At 44.1% G+C, this 15,960-nt stretch overlaps 1 protein-coding gene across 11 annotated transcripts in view; it reads left to right on the top strand.

Annotated features, from left to right (window-relative positions):
• Positions 1-12,812, top strand: part of STYK1 (serine/threonine/tyrosine kinase 1) — a 63,775-nt gene extending 50,963 nt beyond the window's left edge. For all 11 annotated transcript variants that reach the window (XM_053298074.1, XM_053298076.1, XM_053298077.1 and 8 more), the window contains 4 exons: positions 2,095-2,306; positions 2,536-2,576; positions 6,688-6,784; positions 10,558-12,812. In XM_053298074.1, coding sequence (XP_053154049.1) covers positions 2,095-2,306; positions 2,536-2,576; positions 6,688-6,784; positions 10,558-10,762 — 555 coding nt within the window. In that variant the 3' untranslated portion in view covers positions 10,763-12,812. The remainder of the gene's footprint in view (positions 1-2,094; positions 2,307-2,535; positions 2,577-6,687; positions 6,785-10,557) is intronic.
• Positions 12,813-15,960: the final 3,148 nt, after the last annotated feature.

The raw sequence follows: 15,960 nt of genomic DNA, 5'->3' as shown, positions 1-15,960 counted from the left end.
TTATACTTTTCAGAGGTCCGATATTGTTCTATTCTTCAATCCTTGTCTTCTTGGTTCCATGTAATATTCTAATTTTCTGGGATTGTGGATTTGGGGTTTTCATGAGCTGTACGCCATGATCATCACAATTATAACAAATTAAGGCTTGACTTATCTCGCTTTGCATGTAATGCGTCTGTCTCATATATCAGTTTCACCTTTTAATTTGCATTACTGAAATTAATGGACTTTTGCACGATATTCTAATTTTCCAAGTTTCACCTGTATCCCTACTCTATTGCTACTGTTTTTAGATACCAAAATGTGGTAAAATTACAAAATACATCTGAATTAGAAATGACACAAGTTATTGAAAATCCAAAATTGGACTGATAATAGTGGGGCGGGGGGTGGATCAGTTCATAGAAAAATGAGAAAAAGTAATTTCAGTTGCATGGTAGAAACTGCTTAAATATACTTATTTAACTTCAGCAAAAGCTACTTTTTGAAATTTACATCTGACAATTTGAGGATGAGTGATAACGCTCATGTTATTTTTGGAATAGTCTTGACTTTCTGAAATTATAAAGAAGAGAATGACTCTAAGCACGTGTGCTGAGGGCTGTGGATCTCTGCAGCATGGAACTGGCGGGGGTTGGGAGGGTAGATTTGAAGATTAGGCTGGCTGAGCCAGGAGGAAACACAAAGCATTTTAAAAGGACTTTTCACTGGGGCCGTGAACTTAAAAGGACGCTTTTATATCATGCAAAGAGGTACTATTAACATACATTTAAAACATACATTTATTTTAATAAAGAAATATTGTGCTACATGTATTTTAATATGAAACAATCCTGAAGATGTAGCTTCAAACAAAATGCAAGCATGCTGGGTGTGTTCTCTCTTTTCCCAGGCTCAAAGCACAGGTCTGTGCCTGTGTGATCAACTTTCTTGAACTTCATAGAGCCCAGCTCATCTGGCACAGAATTTAGGGCTAATTGTAATCTCACTCAAGAACATATGAACGGCCTTGCCGGATCAGGCCCAAGGCCTATCTAGTCCAGCATCCTGTTTTGCACAGTAGCCCACCAGATGCTGCTGGAAGCCACAGGCAGGAGTTGAGGGCATGCCCTTTCTCCTGCTGATGGAGACTCAATTACAGCATATGGGAGGGAATTCTTGGCAACAGTGAATCAGGCAAACCTCCATTAGGAGCATCTGTAGCAAGTGATTGTGGATGGATTGTGTGGCCCTGTTGCATTTCTGCTTTTACATTTACGTACTATAGTCAGTGGCATTTTGGGGAAGCACTGTCTTGTAGAGATGCATGAGGCAGAAACTCATCTGGTGCAACTGGTGCATCCCTAGTAAGTGATTGGGGAAGTTGCACCAGTTGAATTTTTACCTGAAGACATCCCCTCCACAGCCCAATGTCTAGTTGAAAGACCAAGGCAAAGTGTGACTGTGTGGAGCCTAATTTTTAAAGCCAGCATGACTGTATGAAGTGTTCATTGCTTACATGGCGTAGAAGTTTAGGTGAGCACCTTAACTTGCAGTTTTCACATTTCAAAGTGGGTTTTTTTGAAATTAATATGAAACCATCTCACCTCATCCTAGATCTCCAAATAACTCCTCCAGTTCCCCCCGCCCCCTGGAGATCAATTATTTTTTCTGTAGTAAAAGCTAGTTTTATTGTGAGACTGTAGAATGGAAGGTAAAGTAAAGTGTGCTGTCAAGTCAGTGTCGACTCCTGGCAACCACAGAGCCCTGTGGTTGTCTTTGGTAGAATACAGGAGGGGTTTACCATTCCAGCTCCCAAATGGTATGAGATGATGCCTTTCAGCATCTTCCTATATCGCTGCTGCCGAGATAGATGTTTCCATCTGGGAAACGTACCAGTGGGAATTTGAACTGGCAACCTCTGGCTTGTTAATCAAGTCAGTTCCCCACTGCACCATTAGGTGGCTTGAAGGTAGAAGGTAGGAGTGACAATATCTTTCTAGAACTGCTGTGACATTCTTCCTGGTATTGTTTAGATGCCCAAATAAACTAGATGAAAGGGAAACAGGTACAAGTGCTCTGAGTATAACCTTTGATATTTTGACAATTTTCCAGGAATTTCTCGAGCAAAAGAAGCTGTTCCATGGCGATGTGGCAGCCAGGAATATTCTCATTGGTCGTGAAGTTACTGTGAAGCTCTGCAGGCTAGGACTGGCATACAGAAGGCATACCAGCGGCCCCAGCTCTATAATGGCCCAGACTGTTCCACTCAAGTGGCAGGCTCCAGAGCAGCTCCTGAAGAAGTCGCGCGACATCAAGTCAGACATGTGCGACATCGTACAATATCTCTCCTAATTAGATGTGTTGGTCGAAGCTCTTTTGTACATGCAAACCTAGTTTTTAGAGACCTGGGCATATTCCCAGCTGACACCTCTACTGCTTCCGCTGAGCTGTAGTATTAAAAATGCTTTGAGGTAGTAGTGGTGTGTCGTTCTGCTGTTCAGTAGAAATCCAAAAGAAACTGCTAATGTTAAGCTTGTTTTTCTTTTGCTGCAGATGGTCCTTTGGGATCTTCCTATATGAGATGATCACATTAGGTAAGCTACAGTGCTAATGCCCATTTACTGGGGGAACACAACGTGCCACTGAACTCAGTGAAACATACTGTTATCCTGTTTGCCCTAATGCGTGATTGTTGCCATACATCATGACTATGCTTTGGCATGAGCAGGGAAATTAACTTGATTTGGGTGCAAATGTGCATACAGCCATGTTGTTTTATAAGGTAGTCAGGAAGCTGGCCAACGTTAATGTTTGGCTACCTAGAAGGGAGCAGTGGAGTTTTAAAATGGAGTAATCTGATACTGTTGTAGAGATTCACAAAACTGTTGTTGTTAGTGTGTCAGAAGGCATAGAAGAGAGCACACACTAGAAATAACAGTTCTCCAAGACTATAAGGCCTATACAATGTTATGAGGGGAATAAGAAGCAGCGTATGTTGAAGCTTAAGGAGGTTATGTTGGATGGTGTAATTTACCCATGATGGGTTTTGTGATTAATTAGCAGAGCACTAAAAAAGGTAGCCACTACGGTTACGGAGTAGAATGCAGAGTTTAGTTGTTGCAGCTATTTAGAGAAGACACATGGAGATTCTTGTAGAATTAAAATACTAAGTAGATTTATTGGTGAAGTACACTTTGGACAGGAAAGACCTAATCCTAATCTATAGGCTACATAATGAAGAGGGAAGGAGAGAGATGTTTCCATCTGCTCTCTAAGAGGAAAGGAAGGGATTCAGACTCTCACAGGAAATGCCTGAGGAGTCAAGGCAGGAGTCATAGAGTAGAGGTAAAGCAGGGACAAGTAAGGAGACCCTTACTAGCTACCTCTATTCCTAATGCCCCTAGTGGTCATTAGGATAGTTGGTGCAAAAGGTCGATGCACTGGAACTCCGTCTCCAACAGGTTAAAGAAGACTACTGACAATAGACATGAGTTTGCCATATTGATGGGAATTGAAGGATACGAAACAGAACATTAGCACAATCTGTTTTCCAGTCACCAGCATATGTAGCCATTTCAGTCTGATTTCAGCCTTTTAGTCATATGGAACTCATAGCTGTGTATTCAGCCATTGAAACTGGATGAACCATTACTTTTGGACATTTGCCATGATATCTTTATATACAAAAATTGTTCAAGATCCATCACTGTGTATTGTATGATCATCACGATCATCTATATTATTAATTCCTGTAGACAGACCAGGGGGATGCGTGGGGATGTGGCAAGCTATGCCCCCGCTGAAGCACCTGATTGGGCAGTGAGGATTCCATATACAGATAGGGAGAAGGAGCCTGTGAGAGCAGAAGCACCATGGTGATTGGGCGGTGGGGATTCCATATGTAGATGAGGAGGAGCCTGTGATGGTTAAAGTCAGTTGGAATGCAACTGTTACTGGTCGGAAGATGTTCTGAAGGCTGAGGGGAATGAGTGGCCATGGCAGCACTGGCAGCAAGGAAGGGCCCAGTCAACCACTACTGCTGTTTGGGGCTACCGAGGCCATTGTCAGAGGGAGGCAGGCAGGCAAGGGACGGGCCCGGGTCTGTTAGCGGCCTCAGGAGAACGAGTGGCTATGGTGGTGGCAGCAGTGAGGAATGCCCCGGTCAACCACTTCAGCTGCTCCTGTGAGGAGGAGCAGGAGTGGGGCTCGGGTGAGGGTGGGGAGGTCTCTGGGGCTGCAGCTTGGCCAGTAGGCAACAATGCTGCAGCCACGACCAAGAGGGGTGAGGGGGATGGAAGCAACGGGATGGAGGAGAAGGAGCAGGAGTGCAGCTCAGGTGAGGGTGGGGAGATCTCTGAAGTGAGGGGGGCTGTGGGTGAGGGGGGCAATCAAGTACTAGGACACAGATGCTCTAGAGTGCAGGGAGTTCCACATTGAAGCAGAGAGAAATAATGGCAGCGGCCAAGATGTGGAGGGCCGGTAGGTGAAGTTCTGCCAGCTGGAAGAGGTGGGCGGATGGCAGGCGAAGCCCCACCGGCCAGGAGTAGGAGGTGGGAGGCAGCGGCAGGATGGCCTGGCCTTGGCCCACCCACCGGGGTGAGACGGCAGTGGTGGGCCCTGGCAGGGACGCATGGAGGAAGTGGCGGTGGGCCAGACTAGCCTGGCCAGCGGCAGCGGGACGACCTGGCCCCGGGGGCGGGAGCCGGTCGGCCAGCCAGACAGCCGGGCATGCCGGTGGGGGGGGGGGGGCTGTGCCCGGTCCCACTAGTTTATATAGATTATTTGTCAAAGCATCTTTTGTAAGACTGAGAGATGTACTAACCAGTGTTCTCTCTAAGGTGTGCACGTGTGCACGTGCTCACACGCTTTTTGATGACTGCTCATTTAATTTTAGATCCCTCTCAGGTTGAATCAAGGAGGTCCCACTCTGAATGCACACTTGCATGCACACTTGCACACTTGATAGTGCCACCCAGAACAAAACTCATTCCACACACAGATGAAAAAAATTAGAGAGAATACTGGTACTAACAATGAAATAATATATGCAGATAATACAATTAAAACAGCATATGTGTTCATTTCTACAGCAGTATTGGGTTATTCCATTTTTGTATCGTATTTAATGATACTGCCTTCCTCCCACCACCACCATCACTTTTTTTGTTGTTGTTGTTGTTGGTTGGTTGGTTCTGTATAGCAATGGAGTCCAGATAAGTTTCTTTGGGAAACAGTTGCAAAGTTTATTGAAGAACAGAAATTTACAGGACAAAAGCTGTAGTGGGCTATCTCCCGAGAACAAGATGGAGATCCTGACTAGAGTAGAGGTTACTGGTCTTTAAGAAAGTACCAATTTCCCACAGATTCAAACTTCAGAGGATCCTAGTATAGAGGGGTGGACCGAGAGATAAGGGATTATAGATAAAGTAAAAGGGATAGAGTCACAGTCATATACCTGTCCTAGGCTGGTCTGGAAGGCTAGAGAGCAAGCATGGGGAAGTTACCAACATCTTTCTTTGTGACAGAAGGAAGTGAAGGCTTTTTGTTGCAAGGAGGGGGACAAATCAGCGAGCCTCCTGGCACAAGGAGAAAGCAGTGTGCCTTAGACTACCGGTTGCCAGAGTTGACTATCTTGGGTTATGCTGAGATATCTCAATGAGTTAGGGAAGCAATTGTGAATCACCCTGTGGAAGAAAAATGGGTTTTTCTCTCTGTGCATGTTGAATAAGAAAGGAATATCTCTGGAGGTACATGGGATGAGAGTTTCTCTAAAGCAGCATACAGGAAGGGGGTCTCTAGAGCAGTGCACATTGAATACAAGAAGCAGGGTTCCTTTATAGTAAAAATTTGGCTGCAAGGAATGACTGAGTGTAAGTGCAATGTTCCTTAATCACTCTAAACAAAAGGTTTTATGAGTCTTAGGATATTGAGATCCCTCATTGCTATTCAGGCATCCCAAAAGACAAAGGGGCATGTGCAGGTGTCTTTCTGAACTGTGCTTTGTAGTAATGGGGCTGTGATTCTCATGCATGGCTCACCGGAGCTCTTCCTGGGGTTAAGAACATAAGAGCAGCCCTGCTGGATCAGGCCCAAGGAGGCCTATCTAGTCCAGCATCCTGTTTCACACAGCATCCCACCAGATGCCTCTGGGAAGCCCACAGGCAAGAAGTAAGGGCACACCCTCTCTCTCTTGCTGTTGCTCCCCTGCAACTGGTATTTAGAGGCATCTTGCCTCTGAGACTGGAAATGGCTTATAGCTGCTAGACTAGTAGCTGTTGATAGACATGAGGTTCATATCAAGAAGAAGTTGGTGGTCTTGAAGGGTTCTTGGTGAGAGTTTCTTTAGATGCCTGCTCCTTCAAACTCTCCAAAGTTGATGGGGAAAACCAGTCTATCCTGATATGTTTTATATCCATTCCCAGCCGTTTGTTCAGCTAGTCTGTCCTGTCTCTAGATAAGCCTTTATTGCTTGTATGTTCTCCCCAAAGGGCAGCAAATAATAGCTTTGGGAGGGCAATTTCAGATAACAAAATAATGTGGCAGGAGGTTTAAACATCCATTCCTGCAGCTCCACTTTCCTGATCTTGTCTAACTTGACCCTGAGTGAATTTAATGGGAGTGAGATACATGGGGCAAGAAGTTCAAGAGATACTTCAGGTATGAGAACTCGACTCTGTTGAGTTTTCTTCTTATTTCCCAACCCAGGAGCTCCACCATTTCCGGAGGTTCCCCCAGCTGAAATTTTACAATACCATCAGAGGCGGCATATCATGAAGAGGCCTTCAAGCTGTAACCCAACCATGTAAGAGTGCTTTTCTGTTCCTCTTACACTTACGCTGTATAATTCATTCTCAGTGCTACTTTAGAATTCCTTATATTCTACACAGATCACTGTGTCCTTCCGGCCATTTGGGAGAAGCACCTTTTCTTCACATCTATGTTAAGTAGGACAGTGGGCTGGTTCAGACAATAGTGCACTGGCACATGAGATAAAGAGCCAAAAGCACACCCTCCCTGACGTCATTAAAGGACATCCCAATGCACTCTCGGAACAACCCTTAATCACATGAGGGGGGTGTTCATCTGAATGGCCGTCTGCACTCTTAAAATGCCTGCTTAAATAGGGCATTCAAAGCCCTGGTACATCCTCCTGTGACTTCAGAGCAGGTGTGTTCTTGGTGCATCCCTGACCTTATAGTGTGTGCCATGGCAGACCATCATCTGAACCGACCCATTGATAAACTGGAATGGGTTCAGAGGACTGTTCCTTCTAACAGGGATTCCCAGATGTTGTTCACTACAACTCCCAGCACCCCCAGCTTCAGTGGCCTTTGACTGGGGATTCTGGGGATTGTAGTCAACAACATCTGGGAATCCCTGTTAAAGGGAACACTGGTTAAGAGGAGGGCAACAAATCTGGTGAATCAGGGTCTGGAAGCCAAGTGTTATGAGGGATGGTTTAAGATGCTGGTATGCTTAGTCTAGAGAAGTAAAGACTGAAGGAAGATACAGTCATAGTCTTCAAATATCTGATGGGCTGTCACATAAAATGAGGCATGGACTTGTTCTCTCTTGCTCCTGTGGGTGTGACTAGAGCCAGTGAATTGAAATGGCAAGAAAGCAGACTCAGGCAAGGCAGTAAGTTCAACAGTGGAACAGTTTGCCTTGCACAGTGGTGGGCTCTCCCTCACTGGAAGTTTTCAAGCAGAGTTGGATGACCATCTGTAGCAGATTGCTCCACTGGGCAGGGGGTGGGAGTAGAAGGTCCAAGTTCCAACTTAACATTTGGTGATTCTTTGATATGATTTGGCTGCAAATGTTCAAAAGGTCTGAATAATTAAGCTTGATGACAGTGTAGGTGATGAACATGCCAAAATGGCAGCTCTGAATAGATCCTAACTTAGGATCAAATACATGATACAATAAATCTGTGATTGGATGTCCCATGGGTGTGTGTGACAATGGCAAATGCAGCTGGGGGCCATTTGTACTTGGACTGAAATACTGGTAGGGGAAGATGTTTATTTGGAGAGTTTAAAAAAACCCTCTCCAAGCACCAGTTCTGATCCAACTTGTCCCTCCCTCATAACTACATTTGCCATTAAAAGGGGGAAATCCAGTCACTGATTTCCCACTGGTCTAATCTAGCCCTAAATATTGGTTATAGTATGGAACTAAGCTGAAAGCCCTGCCTTTTTCCACCTCTGCAACTAATAGCTGGGAGAGGAGATGGATTTAAGTATCCTTTCCTAATTCCTGCATTCAGAAGGAGGAAGGCAGTGCCTTTTCTAAAATGAGATACGATATCTTCAACTCTGAGCTATTATGCTAGTGTCTGCAATATTTAACTCCAGCAATTGATGATACATTTGAAGGAAGTATATTTTCTGTTCCGAGCAGATTTGATGATAGAGCCATCATGGCCAATGAATCCAAACCTATCTAGGCTGGAGAGGTGAATTCTGTTTAACACTACAGAAAACGGCTCCTTCCTAAATTCCCAGCTAGCTATGGATTTCAGCGATCAACTAAGTAATTGGAAACTAATATTTTGAAATCCTCCAGAAATAAAAGAGCAAGCATTGTCTAGCAGGCATCTTTACACAGCCCCCTCATGTGCACATTCTGTCCATTTCTTTGGATATACATTCTCAAAAGAATCCGAGAAAAGACATCTTGAGAAACAATTTCATGATGCAGAGCATCGGCAAATAAGAGGCAAATAACCACTGTCTAGAGCAATTTAGGCATGCTTTCCTGTCTGCAAGTGCTGCTGGGTCTGATTAGAAATGTATTGCGGTTTGCCACGGAAGCCTTCCCAGGGAGCTGCTGTGCTACATGTTACACAGAATGAGACAGGGGAAGGTCATTGACCCTGTTCTTTTGCATTAAAAGCTCCCTGCGACTAGTTAACTGGCACCCCAGGGAGAGGGCGATGCAAAACCTTTCTCTGTGGTGTGCTAGCTTTCTGTGTTCATAGAGGGTGTGTGTGTCTTTGTTTTAATGAGGGGAGCATGCAGAAATGTGAGCCCCCATCTGCAGTCTAAGGCAGTACAGACCACAGACTGCAAAACTGAGCGAAGAGGCACCTTTTAAAAGTGGTGATTCTCTTTACTGGGCACGGGGAGAGCAACTGGCCCTATCCAGCCCCAGCACAGCATCCCTCCAGCGGCTGTTGCTGGTGCCTGTCTTATGTTTCTTTTTTAGATGGTGAGCCCTTTGGGGACAGGGAGCCATTTTGTTTATTTATTTATATCTATGTATAGTGCTTTGGGAACTTTTGCATGTCTTCTGTTGCTTTTTTAGATGGTGAGCCCTTCGGGGACAGGGAGCCATTTTATGTATTCATATCTATGTGAACTGCTTTGGGAACCTTTGTTGAAAAGTGGTATATAGATATTTGTCATATTCATATATAAATATTGGTCACAAACTCTGCTCATTCACCCTGCCCCTCATCCAGTGCCCTTCGCTGCTGGAGGCCAACAGCATTGAGCCACCCTGTGCCCCCTTGCTGTTTCTGCCCCTGAGTGGAAGCCACCCAGATGCCACCCACTCCCCCTGCCCTTGCAGTGGTCTCAGCTGCTGGATGTTTACACAGCAGGAGGCACTATGGAGCACACCTTGGGCCTCTCTGCTATGCTAACGCCAGGTCTCTTCCAGCCTCCTCCAGTACCAAACTTATCCAGAGATTTGGAAAAGGCAAGTTTGAGGGAGAGAAGGGTAGAGGGAGGGAGGGAGAGAGTGTGTGTGCACACTGGTGCCAGCTTCTTTTTCCTAGCTTAGAAATGTATGCTCCAGCGCTCTCGCTCTCTCTCTCTCTCTCTCTCGCTCTCTCTTGCTCTCTCTCTCTCTCTCCTGTTGTCTCTCCCCCTCCAAGCATCAAACGGGTCTGATTGGTATCTGGACCACTTTAGTGCTGGAGGGAGAGAGAGAGCTGGCGTCGGTGCAGCAGAGGAGACAGAGGCCCATTGGAAGTATGCTCCCACCCTGCCTCACACCACGTGAGCAGCCAGCAGCAGTAGTGTGCTCCAGCAACGGAGTCCAGCTTGAGGGGGGAAGAGTGGCAGCTGGTCCCTAGACCACTTAAGGAGGTGGGGGAGTGAGAGGCAGCACCAGTGGCGAGTGGGGGTGGAACTAATACTAATGATAAAAATAATAAAATATAAATAGATAGATAGATAGATAGATACTGACATGCCGCTTTTCAACAGAGGTACTCAAAGCGGTTTACGTAGAAAAATAAAGTAAATAAATAAGATGGCTCCCTGTCCCCATTAGGTAGACACCTGCAGTAGCCACTGGAGGGATGCTGTGCTAGGGTTAGATGGGGCCAGTTGCTCTCCCCCTGCTAAATATAAGCAAACCGCCACTTCAAAAGGCCCCTCTTTGCTCAGTCAGCAAGGGACACGTGAGGTGGTGGGGGCCCTCTAGTGCACTCATTGCATGAGGCCATTGCCTCCTCTAGCCTCATGGGGGAACTCCCCTGCTCTCCTTCTGCATAGTATGTATGTTGGCTATTGGCTGATTGTTAACTGAATCTGTGGCATGAGAAATTAACACTTTCGTTGACAGGTATAACATGATGAAGGCCTGCTGGCATTGGGCTCCAACAGACCGTCCATCTCCCACCAAACTGATCGGGCAGCTGCAAACCGCCATCAAGACCAGCAATGACCAGGCTGTACTGCAGGTGCCTGAGCTGGTGATGCCAGAACTGTATGCTGTTGTCGCTGGAATTGATATCCGCGATCTTGCCATTGACTATACAGTGTTCTGAAAGATGCTTTTTCATATTGTACGGAAAACAGGTTTGTCTTTGAGAACACAGGGCTCTGAGGTGCCTGAAATGAAGGACTCTGAAAAGATAGAGGCTGACAGTCTGTCTAATACTGTCTCTGTGCAACTAAAAAAAGCACATGTGCAAATGAAGTGCTCTCATTTCTGAAGCATGGGTGCTTGTGTGGGGGAGGACAACTTTCCCTAATCTCTCCTTCCCACAGAAACACTCTGTGCAGTGCGCAAATATGTCCTCAATGGCTGTGTGACCCTCAGGGACACAGTTGTACATTGCACAGAGTGCTTCTAGAAGAAGAGTTCTTCATTAGGCTATACACACACAGTGTTAGGTTGTTGGCCAATATCCTTCACACCGCTCATTACATAATGCTTGTTTTTTGATCTAGTCTTCCATGTCTTCCCATGTCAACATGGCAGCACTAAAGAGAGACTAAATATGTAGATATCAAATGGATAGATAAAGCTTATTTTTGTTTCCCCAGTTAACAAAAAAAGAAACGAAAACATTGTGCTGGATATTAAGAAACCTTTTCTAGTAGTTATAGGGCCACAGTAGTTGAGACAGATAGATTGCATTCCACCATTATAACCAAAGTAGGAATTGGGGGTAGGGCGGAGTACATGCTATCATGCTTATAGTACATGCTTATAGATAGAAACTGGCTCAGTTTATTCTTGAAATTTGCCAGTGTAACAGAGGTAGGTTTGAGGATGACCCATGCTAATTTTGAAGTAGAAAGGTTAACAAATGGTTAGCAAGATGGTTAACAAAAGGTTAACAGATATAGGAGTTTAAATTTGCTGAGTGACTTTAGCAATGTGTCAGATTTGTGTCTTTTTCCCCTCATGGATTTTGCTAGGGTTGGACTTGTTTAGGTGACTTCATTTGTACTTTTCTCTTTTGGGAAGTTGTGTGTGTGTGTGTGCGTACGCATGCATGCTCAAGGGGACTATCTGGTATGTCCATTGCCTTCCTGGTATTACTGGAGTTTTGTGGTGTGTGTGTTTTTATTACTGCAGGGTGACAGTTAGGGTATTGCCTCTCAGCAACAATGCACCGAGTAGGCATGCCCCAGTAGGGACTCTCAAAAGTCAAGAACTGTTGTGATAGTGGGGGGGGGGGGTTATGCTGAGGTACTGGAGGAGGAGATGGTGGTGGTGGTGATTCCCCATCTTGTCCCTCAACAAAAATTACTGTTATGGGGTTACCCCTTTCAACGTAATTTCTGCCTCCTTGACTGTGCTATGTTTGGGGCTCTCTCTACCTGCTTATCATATAGATAATGGTATAAGGCAAATAGTAGTTTCAAAAAGGCAGTTTTAATGAGAAGAATGAAGAGCAGGATAGGCCATTTTTCCAGCCACTTGGCAACCCTGAGAATTAATTGACAATGTGGACAATCACAATATAGAGCAGGTTAAATGTTTTAAGTATCTGGTTGTGCTGGTTTAAGACTGCAATAAAAGATTTGGTTTGGTAAGCATTTGGGGGTCATATTTCAGGATTCTGGGAGGAAGACTGCCCAAATTAGGTATGCTGCTGCTCAGGCACAGAGAAGTGCATCAGCAACTCTCAACTTCCACAAGCGGCAAGGAGGGATGTTTATTCCAGCCACCATCAACGTATTTAAGGTGAAGTCGATGGCTGGCAGATATAGCAGAATTCCAACTGAGCAGAGATATTGCCCCTGTATCTCTGAGGAGATCAAATCAGTTGCTCATGTGCTCCTGTGGTGGGTCTTTTATATAGGTCTTAGGCGAAGGTTAATTGACCCTATTTTACATAACCTGCTAGGACAATCAGATGAATTATATTAAATATCTAACAGATGTGATTGTGAATCCATCTGTCACACACACAGTTGCGAAATTCTGTTCTGCAATACAAGTTCGACGTGCTCTGCTTGCTAACAGTTAGATCCAGTGTACAGATATGTTATCAATATGGCTATGTTTAAATTTTACATTTGTTTTAAATGTTTTGATGTTGGTCAAAGAGCGGAATAAAGACTGACTGACTGAATTGAAAATGTGTAAAATATTCAACAAAAGCTTAGAGGATAATTCTGAAAAAAGTTAGGAACAAATGCACAATTAATCAAGCAAACTATTGTTGGAAGGGAGTCCATCAGAGCATGTGCAAAATTTAAAAATAACCAGTGGACCAATTTGCATGAACTTAATACTATTAGTGTGAAATGCAATGCATACTTCCTGAGTGTTCTTCCTGCTTTCCCAGTGAGATGCTGCCTGTTAGAATAGGCCATGCTTAGGTGAAGCAGCCAGTGGTTAGACTCTGATTGGCAGCATCTAATGTAGAATTGCCACAACAATAGCAAGGACCAATCTGCTTCAAAATATGTTGTGAATGACTTGGCAGGAAGTTATCAAAATGTTGATTATTGTAATCCACATTGATAAAATTGATTGTGTGCTGTTAGATTAGCCCACTGACTTATTTTTAATGAAATTTTAAATGAGGATGGGGGAATGAATGTCTGAGCAGAAAGTTATTATTATTATTATTATTATTACATTTATATCCCGCTCTTCCTCCAAGGAGCCCAGAGCAGTGTACTATTTACTTGAGTTTCTCCTCACAACAACCCTGTGAAGTAGGCTAGGCTGAGAGAGAAGTGACTGGCCCAGAATCACCCAGCAAGTCTCATGGCTGAATGGGGATTTGAACTCAGGTCTCCCCGGTCCTAGTCCAGCACTCTAACCACTACACCACGCTGGCTCTCAAAATAATTTCTCAAAATAATTTCTCAAAATAATTACGGTGGTAGTCTATGGTGGTAGCAATAAGTTGCTCACATACTGCTGCGCAGAGTAACACTGCTGGATGAGGGAGGTCCCTGCGCTGCTGCAAGGCTTGTCAAAGAAGGTCTTCACTAGGCACTGCTGCAGAGGTGGGCTGCTCTGTGTCTCCTAAGTGTTGTGCAGTCATAGTTGCAACACTGCTTCCCTTATTCCCAGGTCAATTGCCACTGCAATTGCACAATGCTTAGTAAGCACAGAGCAGCCTGCCTCCACGGCAGCACTGATAGGCAGATGATAAGTGGTATGTGAATTCTTACTCTTCTCCATGGTCTCACGTACAACTGAGTCCCATACAACTGTCTTGGAGAATACTTCCAAGTAAATGTTAATACATTAAATATTCTACAATCATCCCATTAACACCCCCCCACAACCCCCCCCCAACCATATTCATTTTAACATGTTAATGGCTTTCCATGTTCACTTAAGCTCCACCTCCATCCTTATTAATAATCACTGGAGTCGTATACCACCTGAAGAACATCTTATACCAGTTTTCCCTTAAATTATTACTTAAAGTAAATTTAATATTCTTTCTATTAACATTCCCATTCACAAATATCTATCGTTCTGTTTATATTCTGCATCTATTTTATCATACGTTCTTTGATCTGCTCAGTTTCTGTCTCATATTTCAGTAACAACTTATATATCACACCCAACATTTGGTCAGTTTTCTGATTAATTAAATCTTCAAAATCAGTTAATTCTCTGAGTTTCCCCCCTTGTCTTTGGAACTCTCTCTGCACAATCGAGCTGATCTGTAAATATTGGAACCATGGAAGTTTTTGAGCCGACTCCTTTGTAAGCATTTGAATAGATTTTACCTTAGTCTTATCCAGAGTTAAACTCTGTAAAGTATATGAATTTTCTCCAAAATTTATATTTACTAGACATTTCTTCTTCATGAAAGTAGACGTTTAGAATTGATGCCAAAGTGAATAATCTTGGGCTTATCCTTTTTTGATATTTATCCCAAACATGTACAAGACTATTCCTGATAGTGTGTTGTTATATCTCCGGATAATTTCTCTTTCCGGTAATCCATCACCAAAAGGTTTTTTTGTTAATGAAATTTGATTGCACGAGACAGCAATGCCTACAACTGTCTGATCAGGCAAATTTGAAATCGAAACTGAGAAACTTGATAAAGGAAAAAGAAGAAGAAATATTATGATCAATAAGAAAACCAGACCTATTGAAATATAACGTTATTAAATTGCTGAACAAAATGAAATTGGATTTGTTGAAATGGACTGCCTGTGACCTCTCCTGGCGTTGACCACTCTGGATCAGTCGTGGCCCTTACAGGTGCAGTCTCCTCTCCCTGCTCTGGCCGCCTCCCCCTCTACCTCATCTCGTCTGACACTATGTTAACCCTCGGTGCATGAGCTGATTATTAACCCGGTCCCCCCGGCCCGTCCATCCTACCTGTAGGGGCTGCTACTGCTCCAGGATCTATCATTATATTATGAGGCATATCAATTGCAATAGATATTTGAGTGCTAGATATCTTCAGTCTATCATCATGGCAAGGGGCAGAACTATCTATTTGGAAGGCTGTGCACTTGAAAAGGTGTGATGGCAGCAGGGGTGTAGCAAGGTTGGAGTGGGCTCGGTGAAGTGAGGCATGAGGAGAAGAGTAAAGAATAAACTGTTGCCCAGCCATTGAGGCCCAGGGACATCCCCCTCACCCCATTCACTTTTAGCTATGTCCTTGTATAAAGTAAAGTTGAGTCGGTGTCGACTCCTGGCGACCACAGAGCCCTGTGGTTTTCTTTGGTAGAATACAGGAGGGGTTGACCATTGCCATCTCCCGTGCAGTATGAGATGATGCCTTTCAGCATCTTCCTATATTGCTGCTGCCTGATACAGGTGTTTCCCATACCAGTGGAGATTCAAACCGCTTGCTCCCTAGACGTTATTTCCCCGCTGCGCCATAAGGTGAGCATAAAAAAGCCAATGGGACTTCAGCAGTTCTGTCCACCATGTTGACTACTGTATATGAGTTAAACAGAGAGCAGTACTTGGTCACCTCTCCACCTCATGTAGAGATTTTGGGGGGTCAAAAATATTTTTGTGTTGATCTCTCTCCCAGTTCTTTTAGAATTTGGTGATTGAACTAGGTGCATAGATTTTATAAGGAATTAAATAATGGGTCACCAGTCTCATAGCTGGAATTGTCAAAACAAAAACAGGATGTAATGAAAATATCCAAATCAAGGGATTGTTACAAATTCAGCATTTGTTATTCCAAAAAAATGTTTTGGCAAATATAAGGTATCCCTACATTCATTTTGAATCTTTAATCTGGAAAGAATCACCTGAAAAAAGACTTTAGTTTTGGAATTGTAT

Source organism: Hemicordylus capensis, chromosome 2 (genome assembly GCF_027244095.1).
Source record: "Hemicordylus capensis ecotype Gifberg chromosome 2, rHemCap1.1.pri, whole genome shotgun sequence".
NCBI classification, from domain to species: Eukaryota; Metazoa; Chordata; class Lepidosauria; order Squamata; family Cordylidae; genus Hemicordylus; species Hemicordylus capensis.
The sequence above is the reverse complement of the archived record's forward strand: the minus strand, read 5'-3'. Positions and strand labels throughout refer to the sequence as shown.